At 42.5% G+C, this 19,100-nt stretch overlaps 1 protein-coding gene across 7 annotated transcripts in view; it reads left to right on the forward strand.

Moving 5' to 3' along the window:
• The window catches only part of gli2a (GLI family zinc finger 2a), a 119,019-nt gene extending 100,985 nt beyond the window's left edge, over positions 1–18,034 (forward strand). For 6 of the 7 annotated variants that reach the window (XM_061841137.1, XM_061841136.1, XM_061841140.1 and 3 more), the window contains 4 exons: positions 7,995–8,159; positions 8,365–8,646; positions 14,306–14,672; positions 14,750–18,033. In XM_061841137.1, coding sequence (XP_061697121.1) covers positions 7,995–8,159; positions 8,365–8,646; positions 14,306–14,672; positions 14,750–17,013 — 3,078 coding nt within the window. In that variant the 3' untranslated portion in view covers positions 17,014–18,033. Of the gene's footprint in view, positions 1–7,994; positions 8,160–8,364; positions 8,647–14,305; positions 14,673–14,749 lie in introns of all 7 variants that reach the window. The other variant, XM_061841143.1, reaches the window with a different exon arrangement.
• The last annotated feature ends 1,066 nt before the right edge of the window (positions 18,035–19,100 follow it).

Raw genomic sequence — 19,100 nt, forward strand, 5'->3', positions numbered from 1 at the left:
AAATGACCTACACCAAGACAAGAAGACAAAGTTGAGTTTCCATGGAAACAAGGTAAGGTGGTCCAAGTTGGAAGAACAACTCCAGCAATGGATTAACGATCAAAGAACAAACAACCACTGTGAAACAACAAGTGCAGCAAATGAATTCGGAGCTTGCTATGATTCCAGGAGCCTTGACGAAGCAACTTCATTCGCTGGGCATAAAACAGGGTTTACAAAGTGAAGTTGCGAGTGGCGTGGGCGCAATGGATGACAAATGGCGAGCATAGCTTTACTCAAAGGTAGCGCAAATGAATTGGAATGGAATGTGAATGGATTATGGGTGCTTGGGCTAATGTGTCTGCTTCCGCTGTTGTTCGAAAAGCCGGCATCATATCTGAGGAGTCGCACGGCAATAGGACTGACAATGAAATTGACGAGCGTGTTTGATGGAGAACGTGCCCAGCTGTTCATTTTAGATACACAACATAAGGACTTATGGATTTATGGATGAGGATTCATAAAAAAATTAAATGTACATTGTTAAAAAGGCACCGGGAGCGAAACTGAGTTTGGTTGTACTTTATTGAAGTATTTAACAATGTAAACAGTGAGCTCGGTTGTACTTTATTATATTATTTAACAATGTAGCAATACAACATAGCTATCTAGCAACACTAGCTTAAAACATACGGTTGCATGCATGCACGCTGTTTAAAAAAGGCACTCAGAGCAAAACAGAGTTCAGTTGTACTTTATTGAAGTATTTAACAATGTAAACAGTGAGCTCGGTTGCAGTTTATTTAATTATTTAACAATGAAGCAATACAACATAGCTACATAGCAACACTATCTAAAAACATACGGTAGCATGCATGCACACTATTTCAAAAAGCACTTGGAGGAAAACTGAGTTCGGTTGTACTTTATTGAAAACGATGTAAACAGTGAGTTTGGTTTTACTTTATTGAAGTATTTAAATGGTGTGCATGCATGCTACCTCATATTTTAAGCGAGTGTCGCTGTATAGCTATATTGTATAGCTATGTTGTTAAATACTTCAATAAACTACAACCGAACTCACTGTTTACATTGTTAAAGGGCCACTGACACCTAAAACATAAAATTTAGTATGTTTTCAACCAAAAATAATCATCTGGGATGGACCCATCGTTTTTTTCACAGCAAGTCAGAATTTTACCGTATATTGTTTTTTTCATCTCCTGCCAGGGACAGTCTCTCTAAGATTTTGTGTTGAGGAAGCACCGGGAAGTGACATTTTTGCAGTAGCGGGGTCAAGTATTTATATTGGTCTATACCTATTGTACCGGTGAGAAATTACCTATTTTTTTCAGTGTGTTAGCCAAAATGCCGGCTCATTGTATTGCTGGATTTTGCTCGAACACTTGGGAAAATTAATTCACTCTTCACACGGTTTATACCTATTGTACCGGCGAGAAATTACCTGTTTTTTCCAGTGTGTTAGCCAAAATGCCGGTTCATTGTAATGCTGGATTTTGCTCGAACACTCGGGAAAATGGATTCACTCTTTCCAAAAGAAACACGGTTGCACAAGTGCAAAGGATAAGAGCTTTGTGGGTTCGAAATGACAGGTAGGTGTGTATAGAGCTATTTCACAAAAATAATACTTGGGGGGGACTAATTTGTCTCACAGTCTATAGCATATTTCATGTGATAATTTAGAATAAATCCCCTTGGTCAAACCGGCAAAATATAACAAAGCACTTGTAATGCGTTTAAGACAATTTAATCACACCCAATTCAACACAACACAAAACAATAACAAAATAGAAGTACAAAGACAGTTTCGTAGCATGTAACACGAGCTAGCTAGCTAACTAGACAGATAGTCACTAAATTCGAACAACTTCTCCGAAAGCAGCAATAATAAAAAACTCCGTCTGCGTCCGATGACGTAATCCTTCTCTCAGAATGTAACAAAAGATCCATGTCATATCGGTGGTGTCTGTGTACTTGTCTGATAGCAGCAGGATGAATAAAAAGCTCAGTCCGCGTCTGACAACATAATCCTTCTCTCAGAACGTAACAAAAGATTCCGCGTCATATCGCCAGTCGCCGCATTTAGCCGCCATTCGCCGCCGTTTCACCCGACACAGAGGTGGGTCGGGCCGGGAGGTTGCCTGGCCCGTGCTGTCACACTGCTGGCGGAAAGGAGAAAGGAGGTCTCCCCCCCACTGGCCGTGTCTTGGCACCCCTGAAGTAGTTATGACATTGGTCCTCCTGAGTACGCTACATACACAAGACTGGTAAAAGAGTGAGGAAATCGAACAATGATAGACCTGTCATTTTGAATATTTCATCGGGTTGCTCGTCCGTCTGTCAGAAAGTCTGTTGTTCGTTAGAAGTGATCTGCATATCATCTAAATACGGCTTGAAACAATAGGGTAATATTTCCCCGGTCACTTCACTAGATTCTGAGATGTTCTCTTCTTCAAAATGAGCTTCAGTCTCTTAAGGGGCGTCAGAAAAATCAGAAAATCTGTCTTGTTCATCTCCCATTGCAGGTGGCACAGCGTGTTTTGGATACTGTCTCAGTGCGACATCTGTAGATGACATTGCAGGCCACTGGGATGTGAACTAAGACTTCAGCAACTTTGCGCAGAAATGACACGCTCTCCGCTCAATTTTTTCATATAGACATTGAAGGGAACAATATTATATATAGTTTTCATAACATATATTTTAAAATGTATACTTGGCTGTCAGTGGCATTTTAAACACTTCAATAAACAAGTGAACTCAGTTTAGCTCCCATTGCCTTTTTATTCAGCGTGCATGAATACTACCGTATGTTATATGCTTGTGTGGCTATACAGCTATAAAGCTGGATGCTTTGCGGCGCTAAACATGTAAGTAAATAACATTTGAAGTGCATGTTTCCCTAATCGTTTAGGTTGCTTTATTATCTGCTGGTTGTGATTTTCTGTTTGCTGTGGTTTAATGATTTTGGTTTGGTGTGACACCGTGGGTGAGGATGGCATGTTGACTGGTGACTTGCTTCCACCAAAAAAAGGTGACGCTTGTTCTTCTGCTTGCAAAAATAAAGGGACAATTTTGCCTCACTGTCTCGTGATTGCCACCATGTTTATGCCTAAAAATACGGTGTGTCTTATATATGCATTAAATACTGAAATTGCAGCCGCAGCGCAGTCTGTGTCTTTTAATATGGTGCACCTTATGGTCACGAAAATACGGTATATATCAAAGTATTCGGCATCGTCACAAATTTCAACTGTTTTAGGAAAAACCTGAGGCACATTGACAACAATGAAAACAACTGATTGAACATTAATAGGTTAAATATCTCTGAATTTATTTTAAATTATTCTTTTTATACCAGATGCATCAAAAAACATAAAAAAACATGGTTAATTTTGTTGAACGCTTAAACAGAAAGAGAAATCATATACACGTTATTGTTCACTGTTGTTGCACATTGTTCACTCCCAGGGATGATGTGTGACCTGATGTGTGTCAAAATATTGGTGAATGGTTTAAACACAGATTGTGTCTAGAATGTATTCACAGCACTTCACTTGTTCACATTTTGTGCAACAGCATCACTACAAAATTGAATGAATTCTTTGTCACATAATTCTTCATTCAACACCCTGTAATGACAATGTGAACTTCTATTTTTTTTGGCAAATGTATTTTTTTTTTAAACTGAGGAATCACATGTACTCTTGCCACAAAGCTCAAAACATTGATTGATTTCAGGTGGATCATGTTTCTACTGATCATCCTTGAGAGGTTCTGACAGGTTAACTTGAATTTCAGTTGACTGGACATGATTTGGAAAGGCACACTCCTGTCTATATAAGGTCCGACAGGTGAAAGAGCATCTCAGAGCACAAACTAAGCATGAAGTCAAAAGAATCGTCAGTAGACCTCTGAGACAGGCTTATCTTGAAGTACAAATATGGAGAAGGGTATCGAAAAACCTCTGCTGCTTTGAAGGTTCTAATGAGGACAGTGGCCTCCATCATCATTAAGAAAGCCACACACCTGTCTGTACAAGACCTTCCTGCTCATATTGCATGTCAGAACAAATGAGATTCATGAGGTCAAAGGAACTGCCTGAGGAGCTCAGAGACAGAACTGTTATAAGGCAGAGATGTGGGCATTTAAAAAAAAATTCGGCTGCACCTTAGTTCAAGTTGAAGTAACTTTACTGTCAGATGAGTGAAATACGCATGACACACTGCATACCTGAAATAGCACTCCTGTCGTGGTCGGACCTTTGGTGGTACAATAGATTAAATGGTTAAAATTGAATGAATCAAATATAAACAAACTTGTTTGTCTAAAATATTTACATTGTAATTGATACTAGAGAATATAACCAATATGGTCAATCTGCCTAATACAATACACATAAATCTGTGGTATTGGCATGATGAGGAACAATGTATACGATTGAGTATTATGGACAGTAAATTACATTATTATGTAGCCCTATGAGGGTGCAAGCCAGTGCAATCTGTAGGCCGGTCTCAAGCCCATATAAATGCAGAGGGTTGCGTCAGGAAGGACATCCAGCGTAGAACTGTGCCAAACAAATATGAGGGTTCATCTAAATAATTTCATACTGCATAGGTCGTGGCCCGGGTTAACAACACCCGCCCCCGGCACCACTAACCTGCAGGATAGGCTCAGGAGTTGTTTAAATTATGATGAGGAGAGAGGTTGCTATATTGTGCAGCCAAGAGAGCAGGTGAAAGGTAGTAAGGCTATAATAAGTGGGACACTGAGAGGACTGTGGAGAGGCAAAAGGAATACATTGAGATGTGACGTAGGGCAAAGGTGGAGGTGGTGAAGGCTAAACAGGAGACATATGACAAGTACACTAGGTTGGATATGAAAGAAGAAGAAAAGGATCTCTACAGAGAGATCGAGATGGTAAGGATGTGCAGCAGGTAAGGGTGATTAAGGACAGAGACGGAAATATGTTGACAAGTGTCATTCGTGTGCTAAATAGATAGAATACTTTGAGAAGTTGATGAATGAAGAAAATGAGAGAAGAAGTGGCTGTGAAGTTTTTGACCAACTTATTCAATAGAATACTAGCGAGACAGAAGATGCCAGAAGAATGGAGGAAAAGTGTGCTCGTTCCCATTTTTAAGAACAAAGGCGATTTGCAAAGCTGTGGGAACTATAGAGGAATAAAGTTGATGAGCCACACAATTAAAATATGGGAAAGGGTAGTGGAGGCTCGAATCAGGACAGCAGTAAGTATCTGCGAGCAACAGTATGGTTTCATGCCTAGAAAGACTACCACGGAAGCATTATTTGCCTTGTAAAAGTAGTAGTGTAAAAGTACAGAGAAGCTCAGACAAAGCTACATTGTGTCTTTGTGGATCAAGAGAAAGCCTATGACAGAGTGCCGAGAGAGGAACTGCGGTACTGCATGCGTAAGTCTGGTGTGGCGGAAAAATATGTTAGAATAGCACAGGACATGTATGAAGGCAGCAGAAAATTGGTGAGGTGTGGCGTAAGTGTGAACAGAGGTGAGAATTTAAGGTTGAGGTGAGACTGCATCAGGGATCAGCTCTGAGCCCCTTCCTGTTTGCTGTGGTAATAGATAGGGTGACAGACGTGGTTAGACTGGAATCCCCTTGGACCATGATGATAATGTGATATGCAGTGAAAGCAGGGGGCAGGTGGGGGAACAATTCGAAAGATGGAGGCCTCCACTGGAAAGGAGAGGAATGAAGATTAGTCGAAGTAAAACAGAATATATGTGTGTGAATGAGAGTGGGCGAGGGGGAAGAGTGAGGCTCCAGGGAGAAGAGATAGTGAGGGTGGACGACTTCAAATACTTGGGGTCAACAATCCAGCGGAATGGTGATTGTGGTAAGGAAGTGAAGAAACGGGTCCAAGCATGTCGGAACAACTGGGGGAAGGTGTCAGGTGTTTTATCTGACAGAAGACTCTGCAAGATTGAAGGGCAAAGTTTATAAAACAGTGGTGAGCCCAGCCATTATATTTGGATTAGAGATGGTAGCAGCAAAGAGACAACAGGAAGCAGCAGAATTGGAGGTGGCAGAAATTAAGATGTTGAGTTTCTCGCTAGGAGTGAGCAGGTTGGATAGGATTAGAAATGAGACATTAGAGGGACAGCCAAATTTGGATGTTTTGGAGACAAGGTTCGAGAGAGCAGACTTTGATGGTTTGGACATGTCAAGAGCCGAGAGAGTGTTTATATTGGTAGAAGGGTGCTACGGAGGGAGATGCCAGGAAAAAGAGTGAGAGGAAGACTTAAGAGAAACTTGATGGTTGTTGTGAGGGAAGACATGAGGGCAGTGGGTGTTAGAGAGGAAAATGCAGGAGATTGGCTTAGATGGAAAAAGATGACATGCTCTGGCGACCCCTAAAAGGACAAGCTGAAAGGAAAAGAAGAAGAAGATATTAAATTATAGACATTTATGAACAGTGTAGGAGAGTAATCAGTTGGGTAATATACACAGTGCTGCAAGGGCAAAGCAAATAGTGCTTAAAATGCGGTTTGTGCATGATCTTAATTTATGGTCAAGAGTTGGTGGTGGTGAGTGCCAGGCATTGATAATAAGAATGGGGGCAAAGCAGAGAGGGACTGCCTGGTGGAAGACACTGTATTTGAGCCTGCGAGTTTTGGGCCGAAGGCTGTGCGGCCTCCTCCCTGGTGGCAGCAATATGAAAAGGTAGTGGGGTGGATGAGTGCAGTCACCTCTGATTCTGGTAGCCTTGTGGATGAGGCAGGTGTGATAAATTTCCAGAAGGAAGGGTAGACAAGGATGATCTTCTCAGCTGCTCTAGTGTGTTGCAGGATCTTGTGACAAGATTTATTGTAGCTGACATACCACACGATGATGTTGCCACGCAATCTCAATCATCCCTCGGTCAAAGGAGATCATTTTGGGGGACAGGGCTCTCAGTCTTCTCAGTTTCCGCAGGCGGTAGAGCCGCCGTTGAGGCTTTTTACCCAGTACTGGGGTGTTAGTGGTCCAGGACAGGTCTTCGGAGATGTGTACACCAAGGAATTTAGCGCTGCTTAAGGTTCCAAATTACGGTGGCCTCCATTAGGTTTAACTGAAAGATTTTTGGAACGACTAGAACCCTACCTTGAGATGGCCATCCTGTCAAACTAAGCAGTCGGGGGAGAAGAGCCTTGGTGAGAGAGGTAAAGAGAAACTGAAAGCTCACTGTAACTGAGTTCCAGAGACGGAGTCGGGAGATAGGCTAGCTTTCTAGAAAGTCAACCATCACTGGAGTCCTCCACCAGTATTTTATGGCAGAGCGGCCCGACAGGAGCCTCTCCTCATTGCAAGACACATGAAACTGCGCATAGAGTTTGCTAAAATAAAAACACCTGAAGGACTCCAAGATAGAGAGTGAGTAGTTTGTTGAGGAGGAAACATTGACATTAAATGGTTATCCTGGTTCCTCAGCCTACACCCTGAACTGGTTGTGCTAGTCAGTCACAGGGCAGCATACCCTAAATACTGGATAGATAGATAGATAATAGATAGATAGAGATATATAGAGATAGATAGATAGAGATAGATAGATGATAGACTAGATAGATAGAATCGATAGCTATAGCTAGATAGATAGGAGCTGCTCGCAGCTCTCTCGCTCGATAGATAGATAATATCGCAGTGATTAATAGATAGATAGAGATAGATAGCTAATAGATCTCGCTACTCTCGCTCGGCTCTCTCTCTCTCTCTCTCTCTCGCTCGACTCTCTCGCTCGCTAGCTCTCTCTCTCGCTCTCTAGCTCGCTCTCTATGCTCGAGACTCGATAGATTAGATAGATCGCGCTCGCTCGACTCCTCGCTCGCTCGCTCTCTCTCTCGCTAGCTCATACTAGCTCTATCTCGCTAGATCTAGATAGAGAGAGCTAGATAGATAGATAGATCGATCGATAGATAGATAGATACTGTCATGTTCTTTTTCTATGTTTTTATTTGACTTTCTGTCTGTTTACAGTTTGAGGGCTGCACAAAAGCTTACTCCCGACTAGAGAATCTCAAGACCCACCTTCGGTCTCATACTGGGGAAAAACCCTATGTGTGTGAGCATGAAGGTTGCAACAAGGCCTTCTCAAATGCTTCAGACCGGGCCAAGCATCAGAACCGCACACATTCTAACGAGGTATGTCAACCACTTTTTGTGCAGTCGTCCTTTGGTAATGCTTGTAGAGCTGAACAATTGTCCGCTGTATTTGTTGGTAAATATGTTATTGTCATGACTTATGTCAACTGAATGTATATTTTTATTTGTTGCTCATCTTTCCTTTCTGACTGACGCTGAATTGCAACTCTTGTTAAAACAAATTGTGTTAAATCCCTCTTGACAGAAACCATATGTATGTAAAATTGCGGGATGTACCAAGCGCTACACGGACCCCAGCTCACTCAGGAAGCATGTTAAGACTGTTCATGGACCTGAAGCTCATATCACCAAGAAACAGCGAAGTGATGGTCCTCGAGGATTTCAACCACCCAAAGACAATGGAGATTATGGATACCTTTCTAACAATGGCACAGGCGGGGCAGATGGGAGGCCGGATACCAAAGGCTCCACTAGAAGCATAGAAGACTGCCTACAAGTTAAATCTATCAAAACTGAGAATTCCATTGTGAGTCATGATTGTATGCTTCGAATTGTCATTATCATTATAATTTGATTGAATATTGTGCTGTACTTGCATGACTTGTGTCTCTTTGTTTCCCCTTTTATTTACTAACATTACTCTGGTTAAATATCTGACTGGCAGTTGTCTGCATCCTTGAGTCATAATTTTAGTTTTACCTGGAACAAGCTTTTCTCTTTCCCTGAAAACCTTCACAATGGATAGCCATAGAAGACTGCCTGCAAGTCAAATCTATCAAAACTGAGAATTCCATTGTGAGTCATGATTGTATGCTTTGAATTGTCATTATCATTATAATTTGATTGAATATTGTGCTGTACTTGCATGACTTGTGTCTCTTTGTTTCCCCCTTTATTTACTAACATTACCCTGGTTAAATATCTGACTGGTTGTTGTCTGGATCCTTGAGTCATAATTTTAGTTTTACCTTGAACAAGCTTTTCTCTTTCCCTGAAAACCTTCATAATGGATAGTCTTCACTGAGGTGAGCACTCCAACAACTCTGTTTCGTGACTCAATCTACAGGTGTTAAAGTCTCCTCATGTCAAACTCCATCTTGTCCTGCATGAAGCACTAATCAAAAAATCATTAGTGATGGTGATGTTTCATTTTTCATATAAATTCATAAATAATGATAAAGACACATATATAAAAAGTATCATTCAGCAGTTTTTGTATGGTGCCTTGGTTTTATACAAGTAAATCTCTCTCCAAGCTGAAACAGCCCTGCTATAAGTCATATTTTAAGAAAACTTTTGATGATGTGAAATTGCAGGCATCTATAGTAAAGGCAATCCTTATTGACAGAGCAAATGGTGGTGACACATTGAAATCTTTTTGTAACAGTAAAGACAAAAGTGCATAATGATAAAGACAAACCAAAAAAATGTTAGTTGAAGAATTTAAATATTGCCCTTAGGTTACACTTCACACTCTCCGGAAACAAGTGTAGAACACATTCTAACTACTCATTAAAACCCATTACATGCTTATCTTTATTCAGTCGTAAAAATGGTAAAGACATCCAAGAGTTCTGACATTTTAAAAATTTCATATATTCCTTCACATCTCACCATTTGTTTTGCTCTCTGGTGGCAAATTGGAGCAACTGATTAGCGCGTGTTCCTCACAATTCTGAGGACCGTGGTACAAATGCCAGCCCGCCTGTGTGGACTTTGCATGCTCTCCCGTGCCTCCTTGGATTTTCTCTGGGCACTATGGTTTCCTCCAACATCTCAAAAACATAAATTAATTAAGAGACTCTAAGTAACACTAAGGTGTTGTTGTGAGTGTGACTGTTGTTTGTCTCTATGTGCCTTGCGATAGTTTGACAACTGGTTCAGGGTGCACCATGCCTCCTGCCCAAAGATAGCTGGGATAGGCTCCAGGGCTCCCACGACCTTTGTGAGGATAAGCAGCTCAGATAATGGATGGATGGGTGTTTTGCTCTCTACTTTTATGTAAATGCAAAATGGATTCCTCATCCTTTCTCTTCAGCTGACAGATCCATATGGTTAATTCCAACAACATACTGAGGGTCTCTCCAGTGGCATTCACAGTAAAGTCATGGAGCTCTAATTGCGCCTGGACCTGTTTCGAGTCACAGAGTACCGAGAATAAATGGTGCCTTCTTGTTATCGTGACATAAATGAGATGTTTTCCAAGTCCAAAGCCAAATCTCTTCCCCCCCCCACATAAACCATCTGACTGTGCTATTGATTTGCTACCCAGTACCACACCTCCTTATAGGAGGCTGTTCTCACTTTCAAGCCTGTAGCACCAAATCACTGGCAGGCAGACTCTTTGGACCCTTGTCATCCTCGGCTGGGTTTTTTTCGTCATAGAGGAGAGTGATAAGACCCTGCTATCTGCTGCATTGACAATTAGGGATTCAACAATATTACAATAGACAACAGGTTCCCTCTTTCCCACATCTCCACCACCTTTTGAGCTCCTGGAGGTGGTTAGGGTATTTACCAAAATGGATTTAAGAAATGCTTATCACCACATCAAGATTAGGGAGGGGGAAGAGTGGAAAGCTGGATTCAACACATCGACACTTCATTATGAATACTTGGCAATACCTTTTGGTTTCACAAATGCACTGGCAGTTTTTCTGAATTTTGTGAATGATGTATTGCATAACATGCTCAATATTTATGTTTTTGTGTTTCTGGGTGAGATATCAATTTCTCTCCGGATGAAAAGTCCCACATTGGTCATATTCAATCTGTGTTGTAACAGCAGCTCCTACTTAATGACTTCTATGTTAATACGAAGAAATGTGAGTTCCACCGGCCACTTGTATCTTTCCTGGGATTTGTGTTCGCTCAGGAGGTGATCCGAATGGATTGAGGCCTTGTCTAACTGGCCCACACCAACGACATGCCAAGTGGTTCAGATGTTCTCAGGTTTTGCTCATTTCTAGCGTAAGTCTTTAGGAACTTCAGCACAACAGCATCACCATTTCACAATCTCATCTCACCACACAGAACCTTGGGATCCGACGGTTTCAGACCACCATTCAGAGATTAAAGACAAGCTCCATCCCCCCATCCTCACCTTAACAGATCACAACCGCTAATTTGTTGTGGAAATGGATGCATCTGATTCCAGTTTCGGACCAGTTCTGTCTCAGAGGAACCCCAATGATGGCAGACTGAATCCCTGCTCGTTTCTGTCCAAGAAATTTACACCCACGGAAAGGAATTATATCATCAACCACAGATTATTAGTCGCCAGGGTGACTTTGGCGGAGTGAAGGCACTGGCATTAAAGAGCTCAGCTCCCGTTTCTCATATTAATTGACCAGAAGAACTTAGAGTACCTTAAATTACCCAAAAGTCTTAATGTTAGGCAGGCTAGGTGGGCCCTCTTCTTCATTCAATTTAATTTCATGCTGTCCTACCCACCTGGAGCCAGGATTGGCAAACCCGATGCACTATCATGGATCTATTGTTAGGGGAATGTCGTATCTGATTCCAGATCCATTTTGATAGAATCTTGTTTCATTTGTGTCTTCACCTGGGAAATTGAAACGCAGGTCAACGACGCATTGAAGGATGCTCACAGCCCTGAAGGGTGCCCGGATGACAGGCTTTTTGTGGTCCCTCCTTTAAGGGGAAAAGTAATTCAATGGCTTCATTCCAACAAAATGTTTTGTCACCGAGCATAGCTAAAATGCAGTCTCTTATAAAACAACAACTCTGGTGGCCCAACATGAAAAAAATGTGTGCAGCTAACAAACTCTCCCGACAACGTCTTTTGGGAGTTGCGACTTCTGTCTATCCATGGTCTAATATTTTCAGTAGACTTGCGGACCGGGTTGCTGCCTTCGCAGGGCCACACCACCGTTCTCACTGTGGTAGACCAATTCTCTAAAATTGTTCATTTCTTCCAGCTACCAAAAGTTCCCTCCAATAAGCAGGATGCAGAACTGATGTTAAAAAATGTGTTCAAGTTGCATGGTTTTCCCAGCGACATTGTATCTGATAGTGGGCCCCAATTCATTTTGCGGTTCTGGAAAGAATTTTGTTCCCTCATCGGGTCCACTGTCAGTCCATCTTTGGGTTTCCATCCAGAAGGCAATGGGCAGACTGAGAGACTTGGACAAGACCTGGAGACAGGGCTCTGATGTCTAACCTAACAAGACCCACACTCCTGGAGTCAGAAACTGGTTTGGGTTGAGTACTTATGCTCTTCCGTCAGAATCCATTCTGTTCCATATCTTGCATGGTTGTCAACCCTCTTTATTTCCTGCCATAGCCCCCAAATCTTCGGTTCTGTCTGCATTGACCTTGGTGAGACGCTGCAGGTGGACCTTCGAGTGAGTCCGGCGTATGCTACTATGTCTGGGATGGTCCTATAAGACCACGACCCCAGCCTAAAGAGTGGGTCAGCAAGTCTTCTAACATATTGCAATCCATATGGAATCCCGGAAGCTTGGAAGGGTCACAAGGGTCGTTAGACCATTCCCCATCATGAAGGTTGTCAACCCGGTCACAATGAGGCTGAAACTCCCAAAGTTCATGTAGTTCCATCCGGCATTTCACACCAGCCTGCTCAAGCCTCCCCGGGTGTCCCCATTTGTCCTGTCTTGGTGGTTGCTGTCCTTGTGCCGCGGGGGAGAGAGTGAGGTATCTCATGGATTGGGAGGGCTACGGACCTGAGGAGCAGTCGTGGACCCCATCTTGGTTCATCCTCAACCCTTTGGTCATTAGGGATTTCCATGTTGCGCATCCTGAGGCCCCGGGGCTGGCCAGTGCCAGCCATTAGGAGGAGGGTACTGTCATGGGTGTGGTCCTTTCCCTGCCTCATGTGCACCTACCCTTAGGAGCAGCCTCCACACCTCAGCCTGATTTACATTGATTATCCCTTGTCTATATTGCCTCCCGTTTCACTATGTCCTTTGCCGGATCATTCTACCTCACCGTCACGTTCCAGCAGTGTCTTGCTCACCTAAATAACGTTTCGTAAGATAGACCCTACCTTGTTTTTTTCTACTCTTGCCTTCTTGGACTGCCTGCCTTCGTACTGATTTTGGACTGAATAAAACTCCTGCTCAAACAATACTTTGTTTACAGACTCATTCACTTTGGGTCCAACCCAGTGTTTTGTCCATGACATAAAGACAGGTTGAGTGAAAAATAATTAATGTTTGTAAAAGAACCATCCTTGAAGACCGTAAGATGCATTTGTTTTTGATGTGATAAATTTTACAAAAATATTATACATCCAAAAATGTAATTATAATGCTTAGAAAACATGTTAATAATCATGACATTTTGATGGAAAAGGCGTGCTTAGAAATCATGTTGCAAATCATGACATTTTATTTCATAATGGGGTTACCATTTTGGCATTTAGTGTGGAAACAACTGCTTTATAATGTCCATCCATCCATCCATTTTCTGGGCTGGGGCTGGAATCAAACCCTGGACCTGGAACGTTGAGGCTAACGCTTTACAGCTGTGTCACCGTCGCACCGCTTTACAATGTCTAAAAAACAATTATGACCTTCTTATGGTTAAAAACTCCCAATAATTCGAATAATCAAATTATGTGCCATAATGGGACTTATAGACGAGCTCCTCTTTTTAGTTTTTTTATCTGTACAGACACTAACCATTTCAGGCTTTTGGGGAAACTGCTGCCTGTCCCAGCTAATTTGGGTGTGTTATGAGAGACAGACTACACCCATACTGGTGACATTCAATCACCGGCACATTTAACTGGTGTCACGTGGAATCCTTTTATTTCTAAAACCAACATTTTTTGAGAAACCAAAATAACAATGTGTTTGTTGAACCATTAACTTTGCATTCCCAAAGACAGCAAGTCATTTTCAACACTTTGGATTGTGAATAATTTGAAAAAAAAAATACAATCAAAAGAACACATGGGCACTGACAAAAAATATATATTTGTGGAACACCGTATGAAATTTACTCAGTTTGGCCATGGCATTTTGTGCCCTGATGCCAGTGATGTAGAGGAAGAAACCTTCATACTCATGTTCACACCTATGGACACTGTTGTCCGTGTATTAAATGTCCCGCCAAGTTACACTGGTTTCCCCCTCTGTGTTACATTGTGGTTTGTATTTTTTTTTTCTTACACACACTCCTTTGCTGTCCCTCACTAGATGTATCAGTCCAGTCCTGGCAGTCACTCATCATGTAGGAGTCAGCCATCACCTCTCAGCAGCACCAACAACAATGACAGTGGGGTAGAGATGGCCATTCACAGTGGGGGCAGCTTCGGGGACCTCAGTGTGCAGGATGACTGCGCCATGGTTGACTCTACTCTTCCTGCTGGGGGGCAACACGCAGGGTTTGGACTTCAGCTAAGGAAAGTAGTAGGCCATAGTGGCACATTTACCGTCAAAATGGAGACTATCAAGAAAGAAAGGTTGAAGACAGTGAGAGACTCTTGCCCATGGGTCAGTTCCGCACCACAGCCCCTACAGGCCCAATGCAACAACACAAAGCTGCCCCCAATAGTTGCAGTTGGTATGAGCTCTGATATCTTGATTCATTCAAGCTCTACCAGTTATAAAAGCCATTAATCATGTACTTTGCATCTACAGGTTCCCCGCTGGAGAACTCAAATTTAACAAGTAACCTGAACAGTTTACACAATGGTCAGCGATTGGGAGACCAGTCTTTGTGTGAAGTGACTCTGCTGAACCAGCTGAATGATCGGCGTAATAGCACAACCAGCACGATCAGCTCAGCGTACACCATGAGTCGGCGTTCCTCCGGCATCTCACCTTGCTACTCCAGCCGGCGCTCCAGTGAGGCATCACAATTTGGGGCCAACCGTCATAACAATATCAGTTCAGCTGATTCCTATGACCCAATCTCCACTGATTTATCCCGACGCTCCAGCGAGGCGAGCCAGTGTGGAGGTGGTGGTTTCGGAGGAGCAGGTGGAGGAAACCTCCCTAGCCTTCTTAGTCTGACTCCGGCTCAACATTACTGTCTCAAGGCAAAATATGCTGCTGCCATTGGTGGTGCACCGCCTACCCCCTTACCTAATATGGACAGAATGAGTCTAAAGATGTGCAAGGCCCTCAATAGGCACTCTCAGGAATGTTCATCACACCAGTACCTCCTTCCACCCTCTGCAACTATGCCTCGGCGATGCAGCGATATTGGATATGATAATCACAGCATGATGCCCCATGAAGTACCTGGTAGCCTTCCCCGCCGGGCAAGTGATCCAGTGCGACGTCCTACCCTTGACTCTCTGGCCCTTTCGGCAGTGCAGCGCTATAACAGTATGAACAGCATGAATAGTTCATCAGAATATCACCGATCATTGGCAATGCAGGGTTACACTCGTTCTGATGGCAATCTGCAGCGCTATCCATTTACTCCCAGACCACCAAGCATTTCTGAGAATGTAGCTATGGAGAACATGGCAGTAGATGGGATGGGGACAGGGGGAGAACAGAGTCCAGAGGATGATATAGTTCTTCCTGATGACATGGTGCAATACCTGAGGTCCCAAAACCCTGGCACTCAAGGTCATCACTTGGTACAAGGGAACTACCAATTCCATAACCAGTCTCAGGGCTACCAGACGGGCATTGCCCCACTAGCCTCATTTTATTCCCAGAGAAGGGTTGCCATGGTTGATGCCTGCATGAGGCAATCTGCTCAGGGTATTGATCATAGTGACTCCCAAAAGCCTTTCTCAGCATCATCGCACATGAACAAGAATAATATGCCAGTACAGTGGAATGAGGTGACTTCAGGGACCGTGGATACCATACCAAAGCCACCCAAACAACAGCATTCTCTCAGGGGAAACCTAGCTGTTGTTTCACAGAGGAACAATTTTGGTTCCTTCCAGGCACAAGGTCAAAGCCTTTGCAACAACCAGCAGGCAATACCCATGAGTCAGCATATGCATAAGCAGGGCTATGCCAACCACAACCCCAAGAGGTTGAACAATCCTCATCATCAGCAAAGACAGTACAGCAATTTGAAATATAGTGACCAAAGTTTGCCGCAAGGGCTTAGCCAAGACACAATTCCAAATTCTATTTCTGCAAGCAATAATGTGAGACCCACTCGAAATGCTGTGATGATTCACGGACTGCAAAGTTACAGAGTAAGGGCACAGGCTGATGAATACTTTCATATTAACAATGTGGTTCATCAACAACAGCACAATAACATTTCAACCCTGCATGGCAACGTACCTAATAATACCAGTGCAATGCTACTGCCAAGACCTCCAGGAGAGCCCAAGCCTGGTGGCACACAGCATTTTGGCACTGATATGATGCAATTGGACAGGATACCCAAGTTAACTGATGTTAGCCCTGGCCTGCATAACGACACATCAGAGGCAAGTCCAAAAAGACCTAATCAGTCAGATACCCAACAAAACAACTCTGAGTATCCCAACTCTGAAATGTTCTACACAGGTGCGATTCATTTGTTTGAACAAACTCCTGTCACCTTCAATGCTTCAATATCCCCCAATATGAGTCAGACCAGTAACAACATTGCAGCAAGTAACATGGCCTCACCAGGTGTCAACCAGGTCTCTAGCAGTACCGTGGATTCTTCCACGAGTGGAAATGGTGGCGCAGAACACACCCAAATAGATTTTGATTCCATATTAGATGATGGGGATCACTCCAGCCTAATGTCAGGCACCCTAAGTCCTGGACTTTTGCAGAGCCTCTCCCAGAATTCATCTCGTCTCACTACCCCTCGTAATTCTGTTACACTTGCATCGTTTCCAACAGGAATTGGCAACATGGCCATTGGTGATATGAGCTCGATGCTCACAGCACTGGCTGAAGAAAGTAAGTTCCTCAACATGATCAGTTAGGAGTAAATATAGCTTTAAGCCATTCAGTCTCAATAAGTCACACATCAGGAATATATGAACTAGGTAAAGCACTAGTGGAATTAAAAATGAGTGTCCATTTTGTTTGTGTTGTTTTCCTTTACTTTGGCAGCATAATATTCTTGTATTTTTATCAGATTATGTTTCATCAAGTGTCTAGTAAATAGAAAGGACTCATTCACATGTACATACACTGTATATAGGGGTCCAGTGAAAACCTTGGGTCTTTGAGTACGGGCATTTAATTACAGTTCCAGCACCAGGAAATAGGAAAGTTGGGTAATATTTTCCAATGTTTTTAGTATTATATTGTATGGTACATCCTACAAGTTATGTGATGGGTTTTTGTGATGTGTTCTAATACGTTATACATACAATTATTATGTCATAAAGTTCACCAGGATGTCTGACAACCAATTGTCATAATGACATGTGAGGTACAGAATCATGGTACAATCATGGTAAAATATTTGATACTAACATCAGGGTCGATAGACTCGCTTTTTGTTCAAGGTCTGAACTTTTGCGGATGCACCTCTGGATCAGAGGCATGAACTCTCCATGGTGTCAAACCCACAAGGCTAAATGAGTGAAATGGACAAGGGTATGCTTTGGTCTATCCAGGAATTTGGATCCTTGTTCATCATGGGGAAGATTCTCTAAAATAATATACAAGTCCCTCTGTGTGATCCTAATCGGAACCAATTCTAGTTAACACATTCATAATATCACCCCCACCACCTTTTTTTACAACCCATACCTCCCCTTGGGCTTTGGATGAATAGGATGACAAATTCAGAAAGGGAGAGACTTCATGTTCAAAATCCTGTTTTGGTGTACTCGCCCAGCAAACAAAAATCCCAAATTCTGTTATGTTGTCTAATTTCTAAGAAGCCTTTTAAAATGTTTATTTCCTACAACAGCCTATACTTTTATGCATGTTTTAAATTGTGTGACACTGTCTATAATCTTTGGACATTTCTAATAAACTGTCCTTTTTTCTGTATGATTGTGTCCTATACTATCCACACTATGGTCATGGGTGAACTGGAGCCTATGCAGGCCGAGTTTGAGTACTGTACTGGTTTGAAGGGCACCAGTAAACAGACATTCTCAGTCTACAAGACAAATTTGGTCTCACTCAGTTGCACTATGTCAGATTCCTGGCATAAAATCTTACCATATCTCGGTCAGAGAACAACACTGGCAACACTACACAACACCACCGCATCCTGTTTCTTCTTTTTTTTTTACATCATAATGGTGGATATGTATGTCTTTCTGCTAGGACGGTTTTGCTGTGCAACAGAGAATTTAAAATACTTCCTCTTCTGTTTTAAAGATTTTTAATTACTCTGATGTTTGTTGTAAATTCAGCAACACAGAAAAGGGCGTTATGGGACAGAGAGGACAAACAAGGGGAATAGGGATGCAAACCATGGCAGAACAATAGTGAGATACACAATGATGAAAGTACTCCGGATTTTCCCGGAATTCTGGATTTTCAAATTTTCATGAAAATTACTCCGGAAAATTTAGGAAAAATTGCGTAAAATTAATCCAGATATTAGTTGACAACATTGAACGAACACACGTTTAGATTCGTTGTTTTGCTTTCACGAGCGTAGCCATGTTGACACTAACACTAGTAACAGTAATGCCCCTCCCCTCGCATTCTCATGACTCGCCATATCTCGGAGATTTCGAGATTTCGGCGACACCGGAAGCCATAAAGGCTGCACGTCTGCACACAATAAGCAGATTAATCATTGAATGTCGAGTATTTGAATAGCGTGTTGTGTAAACTAATACATGCGTGATCGGCCGGGTACGGCCCCAGCGCAATGTTCAAAGAGGGAGACAGGCAAGCTGACATACGTGCAATAGAGGCGTGTTTTAGGAACACGTTCAAGTGGTCATGGCTTGAGACAAACCTGGTAAGTCAGTTAAAATCAAATATATTTATATCCACAGTATGTATATATTAAAGGCAAGTCATTATACTATTAGTATTACTAGATTTATATCTAAGATAGTGAGCAATCTGATCGAGTGTATCCGTACAACAC

Source organism: Syngnathoides biaculeatus, chromosome 14 (assembly GCF_019802595.1).
Source record: "Syngnathoides biaculeatus isolate LvHL_M chromosome 14, ASM1980259v1, whole genome shotgun sequence".
In the NCBI taxonomy this organism is placed as follows: Eukaryota; Metazoa; Chordata; class Actinopteri; order Syngnathiformes; family Syngnathidae; genus Syngnathoides; species Syngnathoides biaculeatus.